General features: G+C 37.9%; 1 protein-coding gene across 4 annotated transcripts in view; it reads left to right on the top strand.

The window, feature by feature from the left end:
* Positions 1-19,736, top strand: part of ZDBF2 (zinc finger DBF-type containing 2) — a 28,038-nt gene extending 8,302 nt beyond the window's left edge. For all 4 annotated transcript variants that reach the window (XM_072742472.1, XM_072742470.1, XM_072742471.1 and 1 more), the window contains exons 5-6: positions 5,925-6,052; positions 11,881-19,736. In XM_072742472.1, the coding sequence (XP_072598573.1) occupies positions 5,925-6,052; positions 11,881-19,111 (7,359 nt within the window). In that variant the 3' untranslated portion in view covers positions 19,112-19,736. The remainder of the gene's footprint in view (positions 1-5,924; positions 6,053-11,880) is intronic.
* The last annotated feature ends 837 nt before the right edge of the window (positions 19,737-20,573 follow it).

Raw genomic sequence — 20,573 nt, 5'->3', positions numbered from 1 at the left:
GCTTTTTTGTTTTTTAAAAAAGATTTTGTTTTTTTATTATGAGAGACACAGAGAAAGAGGCAGAGACATAGGCAGAGGGAAAAGCAGGCTCCCCATGGGGAGCCCAATGTGGGACTCGATCCCAAGACCCCGGGATCACACCCTGAGCCAAAGGCAGATGCTCAACCCCTGAGCCACCCAGGTGCCCCAGAATATGTTGGATTGTGATAAATGTTATGAGGCAAATAGAGAAGAGAGTGCAGTTTTAGATAGGGTGGCTGAGTGAGGTTAAGGAAGTGACATTTGAGTTGAGATTTGAACGAAGCATGGGGATATGAGCTTGCTTATATCTGGGGGAAGAATTTCTAGGTAGAGGGAAGAGAGAGCCAAGACAGAGACCCCAAGGCAGAGGGCTGGTTAGCATGCTAATCGAAAACCAAGAACCAGTGTGGCTGCAGTGCTGGTAAGGTGGAGCATAGGTGTTAGGTGAGAGGTGAAGAATTCAGACGATTAGATTCTATAAGACATTATAGAATAAGGGAAGGACTTTGAAGTTCATGTTTTCACACACGAACATTTTAGTTTTGCTGTAGTTAACTGTAGCTTCTCCCCTCCACTCCCTGCCAATAGTTGCTTATGTTTTTGGTGTCACAAAAGATTGCCTAATCCGAGATTCTGCAGATTTATGCCTCATAATTTCCTGGAAGATTTTTATAGTTTTTGTTTTTACATTTAGGTCTTTGGTTAATTTTCAGTCAATTTTTTTTATACGTTGTGATTTTAATTACCTTCTAAAAACCCTGTCTCTAAATACAGTCACATTGGGAGTTAGAATGTCAACATATGAATTGGGGGGGGGGGTACACAGTTCAGTCTGTAGCAATTATATTGATTTGAGTTTTAGCTCTTAAACCAATTTGGTATCCCTGGGCTAAATCCCACTTGGTCATGGTGTTTAATCCTTCTGTATGTTACTGGATTTGGTTCGCCAGTATTTTGTTGAGGGTTTTTACATCTATATTCATAAGGGATATTGTTTGTAGCTCTCTTTTATTGTGATGTCTTTGGTTTTGGTATTGGGGCTTCATAGAATGAATTGAGTAGTGTTCCTTTCTTTTCTTTGTGTGGGAAGAGTTTGTAAAGCATTGTATGAGGACATTTTGAAATAAATATTCATGGTAATAGTAGCTGTAGTCTTCTGAGTGGGAGTCTTAACTTGGAAGAGTCTCAGGATTTACTTCAGGGTCTAAGCTGAAGAATTGTGTCATAGGTGAAGTAATAATATAATGAAGCTTTGGTCCTGCTAGTGCTAAACTGTTTAATTCTAAATGCTATCTAAGATTAGTAATACATAAAAATTCAGCTGTTTAGTAGCATCTGTTTTGTCAACAGTCATTTAAATTCATACTAAGGAAAAATTTTTACTATGGTGATTTCCACATCTGTGTCTTTTTACAAAAAAAAATTTTTTTTTCTAATGCTGTTTAAATACATGAGGCAGCAGATAATAAATCTCAGAGCTCTCTTTAGTGTTTCTGTCATGATTGATAAATTATATCATCACTTGACTGGAAGATTATTTGTTGAATTTTTGATATTAATAAAACATACTAAATCTTTATAAGTTCTATTCAGTAAGCAGTCTTAGCTTTTTGCTTAAGGTTCAAAAAATTTTTAGACATTCAGATACTCATGCATTTAATAGATATTAAAAAAGACTGTTTAGGACAGTCAAAGTAATTTGTGCTAAGTTTAAAGGCTTAAATAAATAAATTAATAAAAGGAAAAATTTCATGGCTTTGGAGAACTTTGTATTTGGAGAAATACAGGGCCCAGATCTAGCTGAATATTCAACAGAAAAAATGGAAACAGAAACCAAAAGATAGACTATAACTACCAGCTTAGAATTCTATGCTTAATAAATGTGTCCTTGAAAAAAAAAAGAAATAGAAATATTTCCTGAAAACAAAAATTAAGGGAATTTGTCAACAGCAGACTCTTACTGAAAGAAATCCTACAAAGAATTCTTCAGATAAAAGGAAAATGATTCCTGTTGGAATCTCAGAGACAGGAATGCATGAAGATCAGTGGAAAGGTACTAACTAGGTGATCTAAATGAGCAGTATCTCATGAGGTTAACAACAATGTCATAGAAACTGGAAAGAAAGTAAACCAAGTTCAATCCTTGCTCAAGAAGAGAGTAAAAGTAGAAGTAAAATTAGATCTTGGTAGGTCAGGTCTGCTTGTTATAATCTGTTACCACTAATAGAAAAAGTGCCTAATCTATAACTAACTGCCAAATTAACAGAAAGAGAAAACTTGGAATAATAAAAAGCAGTCCAAAAGAAGGCAAAAAAAGAACAGAAATAGGGACATCGGCTAGGCAAGAATAATAAAAACAGATTTAAAAATAAAAACAGATTAAATCTAGATATATCAGTAATGTATTAAGTGAAAATAGACTTGGTGCTTGAGTTAAACTATATTCAATATTTTATTGGAGGTTCTAGCCAGGGAAGTAAGGAAAGAGAAAGAAATTGAAATGTAATTAAGATTAGATAAAAAGAAACAAAACCGTTATTATTTGTGCACAGTGTGATTGTGGACATAGAAAATCCTCGAGATACCTAGGCAAACTATTAAAATTGATAAGTGAGTTTATTTTTGGTTTTTAATTTTTTTGATAAGTGAGCTTAAAGAGCTTCTTGGGCCAAAATAAAAAGAAATTGTATTCTTATGAAAAAGATACAACAGAATCAAAGAACATCAACTCTTCAGGAATAAATCAGGTTTTTATTTAGGAAAGTATAAATATCGAGAGAAACTTAAGTATTAAGTAATTGGTGTGATATACTGTGTTCATGGATTAAAAAAAATCAGTGTTACAAATATGTCATTTCTCCCCAAACATACATATTGACTCAGTGAAATTCCAAACAAAATTCAGGAAAAATTGTGTTTAATGGAAATTAAGCCAATTTTGAAAATATGTATGTACATGCAAAAGGCTAAGAAGAACTAGGATAATCTTGAAGGAGAAGAACAACAAAACCAGAAGTAATAAATACCAAATTTATTACTAAACTACAATCTTTAAGACAATGGTGCAAAGTTAGAAAGATTATGGAAATAAACCAGAAACTCCAGAAACAAACACATAGATATTTGTTTGTGACAAATGTGGCGCTACAGAACAGTGAGGACAGGACTTAATTCATTAAATGGTACTGGGTCAATTGGTTATCTCTATGGAGAAGAAGAAATGAATCTCTATTACTAAATCAATCTGGATACAAAGGTCAATTCCAAGTAGATGATAGATGTAAATATTGTAGGTAAAACAGTAAAACTTCTAGAAATAAATAGGAGAAAATCTTCATGATTTTGAGGTAGGGCGACAAAGAAAAAAATCGGTAAGTTGGACTTCAGTAAAGTTAAGAAAATGGGAGGTGATTAAGAAAGTGGAAAAGCTGTGGATTTACTCTGTATGTGTGTGTAGGCACAAATAAACTATGAATGCCCCCTCCCACAAAAGAAAATAAAGTGAAGAGGTAAGCCACAGAGAGAAAGGATGATACTTGAAACACACATAATTGAACGAGGAGCTCATGTCCAGAATAAATAATTACTATAATTCATTATAAAAATGAACATGCACTTGAAAGACAGGAAGAGACGTGAACAGACGCACTGTAAATGAAGATAGCCAGGTGGCCACAAAAATGAAGCTATCACAAAAATTGCAAATTAAAGCAACACTGATATGACCTTAACCCCCCACTTCAGTCGCTAAAATTAAAGAGACTGACAATGGCAAGTGTTGATGAGGAGAGAGAGGAATGGAAACTATGATGCACTGCTGGGGAGGGTACAAATTGGTATGGCCACTTCGGAAGACTAGTGAGCAGAGGGTACTAAAGCTGAGCGTATGCAGACCTTATGACGCGGAAGTTCCACGCCTAGTAACGCACTCAACAAAAATGTGTGCACATGGATGTTCCAAAAGTCACAGATAAGTATTTTGTAGTATAATTTGTCATAGCCATGAGCTGTGAAAGACACGTATGTCCATCAAGAATGGAATGAATAAATAATATGATATATTGCTCTACAGAAATTAAAATGAACAGACTGCAGGTAATAAGGATGAGTATTACCAATGTGGAGTGAAAGAAGACGAATGTCAAAGAGTATCTACATTGTATGACATTGTATGACTGTACTTCTAAAAATTCAGAAACTTTCCAAACTAATCTCTATCGTTAAAATTTAGATAATTTGGGGGAAGAGGGAAAGAATATTAGATTGGTATGGGACGTTGGAGGGGTTCTGGGTGCTTAATTAGTTTTTCACAGATCGACGGTTATGGATGTTTTTATTTTATGATAATTTATTGAGCTATATACATATGGCTCGTGCACTTTTCCTTACGTAAATGTCAATTCAGAAAGTTGAACAAAACGGACATCTTCTGGGATGAATAGTGTGGTGTTTTCTGGGGTTTGTGTCAGTGCAGCTTCTCCATTCATGTTGCCTTTTTAAAATGTTTACTGTGGCAGAGGATGAGGTTGCATTTTAACTGAACCTTTATTTGTTTCCTTGTCAGTTTGTTCCCTTCCTGAACAAGGCAGGCTAGGGTACTGGGCTGTGGGGAGCTTGGAGGCCAGAAAGTCCTGAGACCGTCATACTTGAGAGTGTTACTGCGGCTAAGGCAGCCTCAGAGTAGACTATGACAACTCCAGGAGTTGTAATAGTGGTCGGGAGCTAGCAACCTGTTTTAAGTTCTTTTGGCATCTCCACTCTGATATTTAAAACATGGCTTTTCCCAGGTATTGTTAAATGAAAACATGTTATTAAATTGTTGTGAATAACTCATGTTGGAAATATGGCATTAGCAGTAGCATGATGTAGGGAAAGAGGAGAAGCTTTAGAGTTAGACACAGATGGAAATCCTGGCTAGATACTCAGCTTGAGGCAGTTTACTCTGACTCTGTGCTTTAATTTCTTTATATCAACATGGAGACAGGATTCATACTCAGTAAAAATTCATTGAGATTACTATGTGAATGGAGTAGCACTGTGATATGTTATAGGTGCTCAGTGGATTTGAGATTTCTTTCCCATCCCTCTTGATAGTTCACTGAATAACACTTGTGAACACAGACTCGTTCTGTGGAGAGGATTAACAACAACAAAAAATTTGTGTACTTATTACAATATTCTGTTTAAGGATTTGTAATCTGTGAAGAAAAATGATGGACTTTTTTGTGAATTAGTCTTCAGCTTTTACAAATACAGTGATCCAACCCTCTTCTCCCTTTTAACAGATTTTTATTTTAAAAATATTTGCTTGGTACAAATACAAGAATGCATAAGAAAAGGTTGAAAATTACCTATAAATATACCTCACAGATGTAAATGGCTTTTAAGGTTTTGGTGTATTTTCTTCCACTGACGTGTCTGTGTATTTTATTTTATTTTATTGGTCTGTACATTTTAAAACCATAGTTTCAGGTAAAAGCATACATGTGATTTTTGCATCTGCCATTTTTCTCTTAATATCTAACATTTCTCCATGTTATTTAAAATTTTTTGTATTACTGTAGATAGCTGTGTGGTATTATTAGGTCATATTATACATTTTACTATTAGACACCTTGGAGATTTCCAGTTTTTTATTACTATGCTGTGATAAGCATCTTTTTTCCATTAATCATCCACATTTAAGATGATTTCCTCAGGAGAGATTTAGAGAAATGTAATTACTATATTGAAGGGAAAGATAACTTCTGTGGTTTTTAGATACACATTTTAGAATTGGTTTATAGAAAGGGTTTATCAATTTATACTTCTATCAGGAGTATCTAACTGAATCCATTTGTGAAACTCTCACTACTAATGAGTATTACCTATTTAAAACTATGTAGTATTTTTTCTTTTAATAGCATATGTCCAGTGCTCAGCACAGATACTTGACCACACAGAATCGACAACGGATGGGTACCACTAGTTTGATGGAACGTTTCTTGCAGGATGTACTCCGTCACCACCCATATCATTCTCAAGAAAGCAGGTAAAGTAGTTGGGTAGAATTATATTAATACAGTTATTACATGTTACAGTAGATGTTTGTGTGAACTTTCTAGTACTTCTAATAATAAAAAAGATTATTTATTCATGAGAGACACAGAGAGAAAGAGAGAGGCAGAGACGCAGGCAGAGGGAGAAGCAGGCCCCCTGCAAGGAGCCCGATGTGGGACTCCATCCCAGATACGGGGATCACACCCTGAACCGAAGGCCGACGCCCAACCTCTGAGGCACGGAGGAGTCCCCTAAAGTGAATCTTTTGATTAAGGAATATAAAGTGAAATTTTACCTAGTAACTTCTCTTTGCTATTATTTTAAAACTTTTTTCTAGCTTAGATAAGAAACTTCACTACAAAAGATAACGGACTACACCATGTTTTTTTCTAAATAAAAGCCTTAGGCCAATAACTATACATCATTAAGGTGTTCTATTAAGTATGTCATAGGATTAAGCAGGGGCAAAAGGTATGGGCAGAAATTGCTTTTAAATGATTAGGAACAGATATGTTGGTGACAGTAGCAGAGTAAGGGTGGTTTAAGTAAAAACTGAGTCAATTCTATATTAACTGAACTATTTGCTACCTGAATAGAAGAGATATCAAATAGAATTGGCTTTTTAATGATCTGTCAGTATCTTGATAGCTTTTTCTTGTGTCAGTTTTTTGGTTGTTTTAATAAAAATAAATATTTTTGATAATATATAAGAGTTAATGTCCTGTGTTCAAAACATTGGTAGAAGGTTGGATTAATTAAGTAGTGCTGCAAGTTTACAGCTATAGTTGTACAAAGAAAAGCAAAATAGAGTTATTAGCATATCTGTGCAGAATTAGTTGAGATAAGCACCAGCAGTAGAAAAAGGATAAACTTCTTGAATGATTTGCAAGTCACAACCCAGAATTTTGCAAATGGGGAAAAGTTTAAATGGGGAAAAAATTAAAAAAATAAATGTTCTTTCTTAGCTGCTGGAAAGATAGACCATCTTGGGGTCAGTAAATTTCCAGTTTATAGCTTGTGTAAGCAATGTTTCAACAGACATATTTGTACATACAACTATTTTTGTGGTATAGATTCCTAGAACTTGAACTTCTGGGCTAAAGTTTCTAGGCCTTAAAAAATACTTTTAATTTTTTAACCTTTCATTTTGGAATAATTTCAGGCTTACAGAAATGTTGCAAAACAGATCCGAGGAATTCTTGTATAACTTTCACCTGACTTCTTCAAATGTGAAATCTAAAATAATGACAGTATAATGATTAAATCCATGAAATTACATTGATGACAGACTAAAGTATAGACCTTCTTCAGATTTTGTCAGTTGTCTTAAAAACGTCCTTTTTTAGAACCAGGATTCAGTGGAGGATCACACTTGACGTTTAGTTGCCCCGTCTCTTCAGACACCCTTAATCATAAACAGTTCCTCAGTCTTTGCTTTCAAGACTTGGACACTGCTGGCCAGTTACTTTGTAGGATATCCCTAAATTGGGATATGCTTGACATTCTTCTCATGATTAAACTTAGGTTATGCATTTGGAACAAGAATAAATTGTAATTGATGCTGTGCCCTTCTCAACATATTACAGAGACTCATGATGTTGCCATGTCTCATGGCTAGTGTTGTTAACTTGAATCACTTAATTAAGGTGGCTTCTCTACTGTCTTGTTCCTTTTCTCCCCATTACAATGAATAAGACTTGAGGGAAGTACTTCGAGACTATGTAAATAAATACCCTGTTTTTCATCTTATTTTCACCCACTTATTTTAAACATAAATTAATGATTCTTCCCTGAAACAGTTATTCCGTAGGTTAATCAGCCTTCAAAAAGAAGAGCTTTCTTGTTCCCCCATCTATTCAAGTATCTATTTATATCATTATAAACTCATGGCTATGTCTTCTGTGGGTTTTAATCCTATACTATTACTTACTTTGTTGGTCAAGTTGTGTGTGGAAATATACAATTCTTGAGCCACTTCCTAGAAGGCTATGCCAATTTATACACAATTTATATAACACATATACACCAATAATCTACGAGAGTGCTCATTTTCTATTGCTCTTGCCAATACTGGGGTTAGCAACTTCTTTTTATCTCCCCATAACATAATAGGTCAAAAAAGTGTATCGCTTCATTAGCTTTTATTTACTTATAAGTAGAGCATCTCTTTATATGTTTATTAGCCATATGCTTACATTATGGATTGTTTGTAGATGTTGTCTGTTTTTCTATTGAATTGTTTGTATATTTTGGATTTGTATGCAATATTTATAGATAATAGTCCTTTGTATTTTAAATATAATCATTTTCCCAGAATCTGTCATGTGTCTTTCATCTGTGTGTATTGTCTTTTTACCATATAGAAATTAAACATCCTGACATAATTAGATTTAAGGGGAATTCTCCTTTATAGCTTCTTTCATGTGTTTTTCTTCATGTCCTTATTTTTGCTTTTAAGTATTTTTAATCTTCCTGGAATTTGTTTCCATATGTGGTGTGACATAGGACATTTTTTTAAATAAATGTATATTAATTATCTCCACTGATACGAAATGTCACCTGTAGGGGTGCCTGGCTGGCTCTAGTGGGTAGAGCATGCAACTCTCGATCTGCTGATTGTGGGTCTGAGCTCCATGTTGGGCGCAGAGATTACTTTAAAAACAACAACAAAAAAATGTCACCTGTAACATGAACTAAATTCCTGTTTTTGTGTATCTGTATCTATATTCCTATCAATATATCTGATTTTAAATTCCATTTTCTTACTTTGAGTTTTTTTTAATCCCTTGCTAACACATTGTTTCTAAGTTCTAAATTATACAATTTATTAAAAAAAAATTCTTCTCAGGGATCCCTGAGTGGCTCAGTGGTTTAGCGCCTCCTTCAGCCCAGGGTGTGATCCTGGAGTCCTGGGATCGAGTCACACATCAGACTCCCTGTATGGAGCCTGCTTCTCTCTCTGCCTATGTCTCTGCATCTCTCTCTGTGTTTCTCATGAATAAATAAATAAAATCTTAAAAAAAAATTCTTCTCTTCCCCCCTTATCTAGACATTGTAGGTTTTTCTGTTATTTTGGCCTTCTTGAAAATTAGCTCTTGCTTTATTTTTGTTTTCTATTTATTGATTTTTCTTAGTTAATTTCCTCAAATTTCCTGGGGGCAGATTTGGTTATCTTTCTATTATCTTCCTGTATTAAGTGCTCATTTATAATTTGTGTGTGCTAATTCTTCTTTTAGTGGAAGATTTAAAAGTGTGAGGTTTCCATTATGATCATATCTCATAGATATGTAGCTTTTAAATTTTATTTATAGATTAAAAAAATTAAAAAAAATTAGCACAGGAATTCTATAAAAGAGGGGCTTTTAATCTTTAATGGTTGGATTTTTGAGGGGTTTTTGTTGTATAATTAGTTAAAAATGAGTGAAATATAGATTGTGATTTAGTTGTTAATTTTAACCACATGCACATACAGATGCAAATCAAAGCATCTAGATGGTGATTCCTAACTTTTGGGGGATTTTGCCTAGTTGTTTGATTTTATGATTCTGCCTGCCTTTTCTTTGCCAAATGTTACAGGTTAACTTTATTTTGAGAATGTTTTAGTAGTCTTTAAGACACACAAATGGAGATGATCTTCTAGAGTTTGAAAAACTAGGGTAAAGTGGTAATTGTACTGCACTTTTATTGATTACAATTCAGAAGTATGAAAAATTCTGGAATATTTTTGCCTCATCATACTATTCTGATATCTAAGTTAACTTTTTAATTTTACAAAATACCAAAACATGTTCTTTTAGTGTTAATTATGATAAGTGTTTTTGGGAAAGAAATAACAGTATTTGTGACATGTTAAAAAAACGCACATGTGGCTGCCATGAGTATACATTTCTCTTAGGTGATTGAAGCATCTTTCAAATTGAAAAATATTTAATAAAAGTATCTTTTAGGTGTTAAAAGATAAAAATAAATAATAATGATGAATAGTTTATAATAATATTTTTAAAAATTTTTAAAAGTTATTTTAAAAGTTATTTTAAAACTATTTTTTAAAAGTTATTTTAATGGCTACATTTTAGGACAGATTTATATCAACAGAGAACTTGAGAATATAGTACTGAGGGTTCCTGTACACCCTCCCTATCTAGTTTGGCTATTACTAAACCACTTACATTAGAATGACACATTTGTTACAATTAATGAACCAATATTAATACATTAAGTTCTGTAGTTAATTCAGCTTAGTATTAACTAATGTTTTTTTCTGTTTCAAGATCCCATCTCAGATAACCATGTTCCATTAAGTTGCCATGTCTCCTTAGACTCCTCTTGGCATTTTTAATTTTTTCTTTTTGGAGGGCAGGGTGCAGAGGGAGATGCAAGGCTCCATGCTTGATGCAAGGCTTGCTCTCATGACCCTGAGATCATGACTTGAACTGAAATCAAGAGTCAGATGCTTTACTGACTGAGCCACCTAGGCACAACCTGATTTTAGCCATTCTGACAGGTGTGAGGTGATTATCTCATTATAGTTTTGATTTGTACTTCCCTGATAAGTGATATTGACCATCTTTTCATGTGTCTGTTGGCCATCTGTATGTTTTCTTTGGAAAAATGTCTATTCATGTCTTCTGCCCATTTTTTAATTGGATTATTCATTTTAGGGGTGTTGAGTTTTATAAGTTCTCTAGATATTTTGGATACTAACCCTTTATCAGGTATGTCATTTGCATATACATTCTCCCATTTGGTAGGTTACCTTTTAGTTATGCTGATTGTTTCCCTCACTGTGCAGAAGATTTTTATTTTGATGAAGTCCTAATAGTTTATTTTTCCGGAGACATATCTAGGAAGAGTTGCTATGGCCGATATCAAAGAGGTTACTGCCTGTGTTCTCTTCTAGGATTTTAATAGTTTTCTTGTCTCACATTTAGGTCTTTAATCCATTTTGAATTTATTTTTGTGAATGGTAGCATTATCTACAATAGCCAAATTATGGAAACAGCCATATGTCCCTTGACTGATGAATGGATAAAGAAGATGTGGTGTACACACACACACAACCACACACACTGGAATATTAGCCATAAATAAGAACGAAATCTTGCCATTTGTAATGATGTGGAGGAGCTAGAGTATCATGCCAAGTGAAATAAGTCAGAGAAAGATGAGGGGTGGGAGGATGGGTGAAATAGGTGGTGGGGATGAAGGAGTGCACTTGTGATGAGCACTGGGCGTCATATGGAAGTGTTGAATCCCTAAATTGTACACCTGAAACTAATGCTACACTGTATGTTAATTAACTGGAACTTAAATAAAAACTTGAAAAAACCCAGTGTGTTAAATAATAGCTAACATTTGTGAATGATTATATTTTCTAGGCTTTTAAAAAATGCTCTTTACATATAACAACTAACTTACTCTTCAAGAAAATCTCATGAGGGAAAATAATATTATGGTTTTTTGGGGGGAGAAAACTGGAGCCTAAAAGGTTAAGTAACTTATGTTAAACCTTTTGCTGTTTGCCACTCTGATAACTGACAGATGATAGATGGCTATTTCTTTTTCCTTTCCTTTTTTTTTTTAAGTTTTTTTATGTTTAGGAACCATTTGTGTTTATTAAGTAGCAATTGGTGGAGCTGCCTCCGCCTTCTCTACTGATTTCCATCCCTGAGGGAAGTACAGTCTCATGTGATTGCCTTGGTTCCTTGTTCTATAACAGTGGGGCCCAGGATAGAAATAAAATACAGTTATTGTGCCTTTATTATAACATTTTAAATATATATCAGAATATTTTTATGGATTTCCCCCCTTGCTTTTTAGATCAACACAAAATGAGAGACTTCTTACAAATACTGCGTCACCTCCTGAAGTGGTTCCTGTTGATGATTCTGTTTCTGAGGAAGCGACTGAGGATGCTGCTGGAGTCAAAGGAGAGAGCTCCACCAAGGGTTTTGAACCTAGTAAAGAGTTACATTCTAGACCCAGTAAATCTCAGGAATATATACAGGGTGTTTCAGTTAGACCATCAGTTATTCAAAAACTGGAGAAGGGACAGCAGCAGCCCTTAGGGTTTGTTCATAAAATTGGGAGTGGCGTGAAGGAATTTAATCCAGTTGGGATTGGTCAAGCTACACATACTAGACGAAGCTTAATATGTCCCTCAGTGATTTCTAGTGCTCCTTCTAGTTGTTTAGCTGGAAGTTCCTATGATAGACCAGTTACAACTAAACCTACTAAGTTACCAGCAGCAGCCAGTTCAGAGACAGTCAGAAAATGTGACCCAAACAAAGCTGACAGATACCTTGAACAGCCAGACAGGGGCTCTAGAAATCCTGGGCTATCGTCCAATCTAGAAACGTCTTCAGTTTCTTATCAGAAACCTAAAGAATCAACTAGGAAATCTTTAGGTATAAGTTCAGATAAATTGATCATACAGGAAGATATAAAATCTCAACGTAAAACTTTGTCAGCTGGCGCTAAAGGCCGTGATTTTGTGGGTACGGAAGACTCCTTAAAGTCTGAATCTCTTTCCAAATTAGCTGTCAACCAAGCAATCAACCTGAATAAAACTGGCATGCCTTCTAATAAAGGAGTCTTTGAAGATGCTACTGCAAAGCACCGTGAGAAATTCTTTTCTGGTATGGGTCCTACCCAAGAGGAAAAGCATTTGGTTTTTAATAAGTCAGCCTTTTTGGAACAGAAGAGCTCAGTGATTTCTGAAGTGAAGTTTGCTCGTGGCTCTCTTCAGTCAGTGTCCAATTCACCCGAAGAGGCTGCACAAGACCTTTGGAAGGAGGAACAAATTGACCAAGAAGAGAAAAACTATGAATCGAGAGCTTCTGAAATGAGTTTTGACTGCAGTTCTCCATTTCAAAATTCACCTACTGACCAATCTAAAGTGACTGCCAAAGAAATAAACCTTTCAAAGGAAGCATATGCTGATTTGCAGTGTAAGAATAATAAATCTTATATTTCTGAAATAAGTTCTGATCGTGATGGCTCCCTTCGGTTGGCTACCAACCGAGCTCAAGTAATTGTTAAAGGTGTAAGTGTTCAGCAGGCAAAGCCTATCAGCTTAGTCGATGAAAGCTATGAATCTAGTGATTCTGAGATTAATTATGATTGTGATGCCTTACTTCAGTCAACTGATGACTACCCCCAACAGCCTACAAAAGAAGTAAGCCTTCCTAAGGAGGAACACATTGACTTGGTTGATAAGAACTATGGATCGAGTAGCTCTGAAGTGAGTACTGATTGTGCTTTTCCTCTTCAGTCAGTGGGTGACCGACTCCCAGTGGCTGTCACAGAAGCAAAACTTCAGAAGGTTCACATTGGCTTGGTTGATAAGAACTATGGTTCAAGTTGTTCTGAAACAAGTATTGACAATGATGCTTCTCCTCAGTCAGCAGCTGACCATCCCCACCTGGTTGTCAAAGAAAGAAACCTAAAGGATAGACCGGTCTACCTGAAAGATAAGAACCTTAAAATCAGTAGCGCTAAAGCCCATCTTGATTTTGCTGTTTCCCTTGAAACAGTGATTGACGAATCTCAGAGGGCTGTTGAAGAAATAAATCTTCTGGAAGAGAAGAATGAACCTGTGGAGATGCACTATGATTCTCATGGTTCTGAATTGAGTTTTCACACTGACGCTCGATTAGTGCCTGGCCAGTCCGGAGTAATAGTTAAGAAAGTAAACCCTCGAGAAGTAGCTGTTGACCTGGAGAGTAAGAGTGTTAAATCTAGCAATTCTGATCAAAGTTTTGATTCTCGTGCTTCTCTTTATCAGTCAACTAATGATCAACGTCAAGGGGCTCTGGGTGAAATAAGTCTGAAAGAGCTAAATGTTGACATGGAAGTTAAGAGCTATGGGTGCTCTAGTTCTGAGTTGACATTTGAATCTGATCCCCCTGCTGTGTCCGGTACCGAGCAATCTGAGATGGACATTGAAGAAATAAGAAAAAGGCACATTAAATTGGAAGGTGAGCGCTCTGGGTCAAATAGTTCTGGAATAACTTTCGATTCTGATATTCTTCTTCGCTCAGGAGGTGACCAACCTCACGTAGCTGTTTATGTGGAGGAACCTAGTCACCTGGAAAATAAGACTAATACATCTCGTGCTTCTGAAATAACTTTCGATTCTGATATACCTGTTCATTCGGGAACTACTCAACCTGAACGAGCTGTTAAAGACATAATCATTCAGAAAGAAGAATATATACACTTAGGGAGGAAGAATGATGAACCCAGTGGTTCTGAAATAAGTTTGGATTTTTATGTTCCTCCTCATTCAGTTATTGACCCTCCGGAAGTAGCTATGCAAAAGCTAAATCTTCAAAAAGAAGAGCAGATATACTTAGAAAATAAGGACAATGAACCTAGCGGTTCTGAATTAAGTTTGGATTATGGTATTTTTCATTCAATGACTGGCCATTCTAAAGATCCCATTAAAGAAATAAACCTTCAGGAAGAAGAGCACATACATTTAGAAAATAAAGGTAATGGGCCTAGTGTTTCTGAAATCAGTTTGAACTCTGACATTTCTTATCATTTAATGGCTGATCATCCTAACATAGCTGTTAAAGAAATAAGCCATCAGAAGGAACACATAAACTTACAAGATAAGGATAATGCATTAAATGTGTACGAAACAAGTTTGGATCCTGGTGTCCACCTTCATCGGTCAGTGACTCACAAGCCTGAGACAGCTGTTAAAGAAATATGGCTTCAAAAAGAAAGACATGCTAAATTCAAAAGTAAAAGTGCTAAGTTTACTGGTTCTGAAACAGATTCTGACATCCCTCATTATTTAGTGACTGAACCTCAAATAGCTGTCAAAGAAATCAATGTTCAGAAAGAAGAACATGTTCTAGAAAAAAAGAGTGATACATATAGTAGTTCTGGAATAATGTTTGATTCTAACGTCCTTCCTCAGGTAATGACTGAAACACCTCACATTGCTATTTTGAAGGAGGACCATGTTGACCCAGCGGGTGAAAGTACTGGATCTAGAGGCTTTGCAATAAATTTGGATATTGGTGTCCCTCTTCATTCAGTCATTAGCCAACCTCCGCTAACCCTCATGAAGGAAAAAAATGTTCATCTGGAAGACAAAAACAGTGAATCTAGTCATTGTAAAATAAGGTATGATACTGGTGACCCTCTTCAGCTGTTGACTGGACAATTTCAGGAAGTGGTTAAGAAAACAAACCTGAGGAAGGAAAGGAAAGTTGTAATGAAAAATAAAATGGTTCAAACTAGAGGTTCTAAATTAATGCGTGGTTTTGGTGTTTCTCTGGTGGCTGATCACCCTGAAGGGGCTGTTAAAAGAGGAAACCTTGAGAGTGAAGGTCATGGGAACGTGGAAGATAAGAACAGCCAGTGTAGTGGTTCTGAAATGAGTTTGGATTCTGATTTCTTGGTTGAGTCAATAATTGAACAACCTCAAATAACTATTTTGGATCAGGACCACATTGAGCTAGAAGATAAGCACAGTCAATCTGGTCGTTCTGAAATGAGTTTTGATTCTGAGGATCCTCTTCAGTCAGTCGCTGACCAGGTTAGAGAAACTGTTAAAGAAATAAGCCTTTGGAAGGATGAAGATGTAGAAGATAAGAGGGATGAATCCAAGGGTTTTGAAGTTATGTATGATTCTAATGTCCCTTTTCAAAAGTCAGTGGCTTCCCAAACGGAAGAAGTCATTGAGGGGATGAACCTTTGGAAGGAGCATGTTGACTTGCAAGGGAAGGTTGTGGAACCTAGTGATTCTAAAATAAATTTTGATTCTGATGAACCTCTTCAGTCTGTGGCTAATGAAATTCAAGATGCTATTGCAGAAATAAATCTTCTGAGGGAAGGACATGTTTGTCTGGATGATAAGGGCTATGAACCCAGTGATTCTGAAATAATTTATGTTTCAAATGTCCCTCTTGAATCAGTGGTTGAGCAACCACACATTTTGGAAGGGGAACACGCCACTTTGGAAGATAAGAGCAATGTTGTCTGTGGTCCTGAAATAGCTTTTATTTCTGATGATCATCTTCAGTCAGTGGCTGACCAGCTTCAAAAATCTGTTAAAGAAGTCAGTCTTTGGAAGGAAGACCATATATACCTGGAAGATAAGAGCTATAAACTAGGTGACTTCGATGTAAGTTATGATTCTGATGTTCCTGTTCACTTTGTGACTGATCAGTCTCCTCTGGCAATCAAAGAAATCAACTTGCAAAAGAGGGGTCATCATGACCTAGGAGATAAGAGCTGTGTACCTAGTGTTTCTGAAATAAAATGTGATTCTGGTGTTCATTTTCAGTTAGAAGTTGATCAATCTGAAGTGGTGTGCAAAGAAATAGATCTTCCGAAGGAAGGGCATCTTGGCATGGAAGTAAAGACCGGTGAACCTAGTGATTCTGAATTAATGTGTGAGTCTGATGTCCCTCTAGAAATAGTGGTTAATGAACTTCAAGTGTCAGTTAAAGAAGCAAATCTTCGAAAGATGCTATTTGTGGATCTGGTGACCAGTGACAGTGACTGTGAAGTGATTGCTGAGTCTGATATCCCTTTTCAGCAGGTGATTGACTCACCTCACGTGACTGTCAAAGAAATCAACTGTATAAATACAGAAGGCTTTGATCTAGAAGGTGAGTGCTGTGACTCCTATGATTCTGAAATAGGATATGTATGTGAAGCCTCTCCTCAGTCACTGGCAAACCAGTCCAAAGAGACTTTCAAAGTGGTAAACCAGAAGAAAGACTATATTATTTTGCAGGAGTCAAGCTGTGATGGTTCTGAAATAAATTTTCAAATTGATCCCCCAGATCGGTCTGTGACTTACTCATCACAAGGGTCTGATAAAGAAATGGTGAAATACATTGATTCAGAAGAGAAGAGCTGTGGATCTGATAGCCCTAAAACAAATTTTAAGTGGGAAGAGGATTCTCAGCCAGTGGCTGACCAACTTCAGAAAGCCGACAAAGGAATCAACGTTTGTCAAAGGAAAAATCCAGAAACTACCAGCCGAAAAGATAAGCACCATGAACCTGTTTCGGCAGTGCCTCGTAATGCCTCTCCTGGGTCAGCAGCCCATCAAAGGTCTGGTAAAGGAAAACTTTTGAAGTTAAAACATGCAGATCCAGAAAGTATGAGCTGTGAACCATGCAGTTCCGGAATGAGTTTCCAGTGTGATCGTGCTCTCCAGTCTGATGCTGACCAGCCTCAAGAGTCTGGCAGTAAAGCAGGACTATTTAAGAAGATGCCTCTGGATGTGGAAGAAACAAACCCTGATTCCCATTCAAGCTCTATTTTCGTGGTTGATCCTGCAAGGAACCTGGACAAAGCAAAGGAGGTCGTAGAAGACAATCCTGACGAACCCGTCCTTGAAGCCTTGCCTCATGTCCCTCCTTCATTTGTAGGGAAAACGTGGTCTCAAATCATGAGAGAAGATGACATGAAAATTAATGCTCTTGTGAAGGAATTTAAGGAAGGTCGTTTCCACTGTTACTTTGATGACGACTGTGAGACCAGGAAGATAAAAAAAAAAAATTTGAATGAAGGAAAAAAGATTACCTGGGCTGACGCAAGTCAGGACACCACAGCGATTCAAGTTCTTTCAGATTGTGACGATAACGCAGGTGGAATTTCAGATACTGATGACTTTTCAGTGGCCTTAGATAAATCTAGCCATCATTCTACAGTAAAGAGGCCTTATTATGAACAATCATGGCGAGTGGCTTCTCGATGTCAGGCTGTAAAAGTCAGCCATGGAACTCAAACCAATCTCACATGTCTGTCACAGACCAAAGGAAGTGAAGAGGAAGACTCCACGGGGAAGCGTTCGCTTTTACAGAAGGACAAAAAATCAAAAAAGAAAGTGAAAATCGGCACACTTGAATTTCCTGAAACATGTACTAAAGTTCTGAAGCCTTTGCAACCCAATGCCTTAGTCTATGTTATTTCTTCAAATATGAAATTTCAGGACAGTGAATGCGCCAACTTTGCTAAAAAGTACCGCAGCTGCAGAAGTCGGGATGTCAGCATAGAGTACAAATACAAACGGCGTACCTTTAACTATTATGACCCACTGAACAAGAAAATTGTGATTGATCCTCCGCCCAGCCTAGAGGAGTTGGACAGAAATAACTGGCTTAATCTCAGCGACCTGAGCTCCAGCTCAGGCGATGAAGATGCTCTAGACGCTGACCCGACCGCCGTTTTGACGCTCCGAGACGAGCTGCTGGCCTACCCGGGTGCCCCCGTTTCCCCCGAGCCTGCGCCGAGGCCCGGGACCTCGGGCGTCGGCGCAGCTGCAAAGGGACGGGGCGCCCAGCCGCCGCCGTCGGCCCGCGCCGCGGCCGGGACCTCTTCACAGGCGGCGCCTCGCAAGTTCCTGGAAAGCAAACGGAAGCCCCAGACCCAGAGGAGGGTGGCGACGCCGCCCACGGCTAATCCCGGTTTCCCCCAAAAGGTGTACAAACCCATTACGCTCCACCCCAAACCCAGAACCGCCTCGGAAAAACGCCCAATTTGGATTCAGACCAAGCTAAGTGATATCATTCAGAAGTACATTGCAAAATACTCTGCTTTTCTGCGTCGCAAGTATCAGTCCAGGAGCGCGTTCGTGAGACTGCACCTTAAGAAGAAAACGTGCGACGTCACTAAGGTCAAGAAGGGAAAGAGCGCGGCCCCCACGCCTCCGGGCTCGTCCGGCCCGCCGGGTCCTTCCGGTCCGCCGGGTCCCTCGGGCGCCCCGGGTCCCTCGGTTCCGCCGGGTCCCTCGGTTGCCCTGGGTCCGTCGGTTCCGCCGGGTCCCTCGGTTCCGCCGGGTCCCTCGGTGGCGGTCGCTGCCTCCGGCTCTACTGCCAAGCCACCTGCGCAAGGTGCTTGCCCCCCGGCAGGAAAAAAGAAGAATGGTGGTAAAAAACGCCCCAGGAAGAAGCGCAGGCGGCTTTCCAGGCCCGTTAAGATCTACGCTTTGAGAAGCTTGTACTCTCAGGTGCCCTACTCCGACCGGATGAGGACTCGGCTCTCGGAGAAGCCGCGGGCCCCCGAGGCCCCCTAGTGTGGGCGGCCGCCGGCCAGCCCCGCCCCGCCCGCCCCGCCCCGCCCCGGTGGCTTGTGCACACCGCTTGCCCGGCTCTGGTGAAAAAACCACCCTTCGACTATTTTGCTACAGACATTATTTTTCAGAACTTTTGTAATTCATTTAGAATTCGTGTTTAAGGTCCTTCCCCCCCCCCTTTTTGAAAGATCCAGACGCATCCTTTGTCCGTCGGCTGTAGAGGAGCTTCATCCTAATTTATACCCATAACTCAGCACCCTACGTACACATTTTTTTCTCCCTCAAATCATGTCCCTCTTATTTATTTTTTTATGACTGTACCTATCTCATGTCAGCAGGTTGTCATATTGCAGAAACTGAATGTGGCAAGCATTAAATGCTATCTTATTTTTACTTTCTAAGAAATCGGAACAAACGAACCCGTCCTTGTGTGTCTCGGAGTGGCGTTGTCCATATCGTACTCTAACTGGGTGACTAAAAGGAGAAACTAGGATAGATTCGACTCTTGAGTGAGGTCGATTGAAATAATCACGAACAACATGTAATTTACCTTTCCTTTTAAAAAAGCATTCAAGAAAATGAGATTCCGTGATCTTTAATCGAGTTAAAAAAAAAAAAAAAAACAACAAAAGCCCGCCTGGGGATTTTACATACAAAAACACAAACTCCTTCTGCTTCATTTAAATTGGATCTGCAAGTCTTTGACTTTCCTTATTTGGACACACACACACATAAACGATCTCTGTAGGTTTTTCTTTAGCATTATTAGATCTTGAGGAGACCATGATCCTGCCAGTGTAATTATGTTTTCTACCACCTTTATTCCCCTCCACCTGAAGCGTTGGTGGTTTAATATGAAAACCTGGGTTATCTTTACGGCCTTACCTCTCAAAAACATTTCTGCCACCATCGTGTCATTTTTTTCCGTAATAGCTTGAATTGAAATCACTGGGGTGGTAATTTGGGCAGACCAGACCGTTAATTGTTGCCATGAACGAATTATTTGCAATCTTAATATTTCAAAAGATCTTACAAAACCGTGATAACCTAAGTGGAGGCCAGTTTTGCAAGGGAAACACTACATATTTGTACATTAGTTTGGCTTTCCTTAAACTTGCCAGCTGATTTTAAGAGTCCAAACAAAAGACGTTAAGATAAGCGGTTTGGGTCTGAGATACTCAGAATATGTTTAGGTCCTTTATCCAGGGGCACTGGTTGAGCTGGTTCAGACGCATCCAGGTATCCTGTTAAGACCAGGACCCTGGACCCTTTCCTATCGTTAATGTTAAAGGAAACACGAATTTCAACTATATTGTATAAACCACATTTTACTGAAACTAGATCAGTGTACCATGACTTCAGAGATAAAAATGTGTTACTTTAGAATTAATGAAATATAGTGTAACAGTTGGTGTCTAAATGTAGTTTTATTTCAGGGGCCGTTTTTAAGCTGTGGGTATGT

The sequence above is a fragment of the Vulpes vulpes genome, chromosome 16, assembly GCF_048418805.1.
Source record: "Vulpes vulpes isolate BD-2025 chromosome 16, VulVul3, whole genome shotgun sequence".
NCBI lineage: Eukaryota > Metazoa > Chordata > Mammalia > Carnivora > Canidae > Vulpes > Vulpes vulpes.
This window is presented reverse-complemented; position numbering and strand designations above follow the sequence as displayed.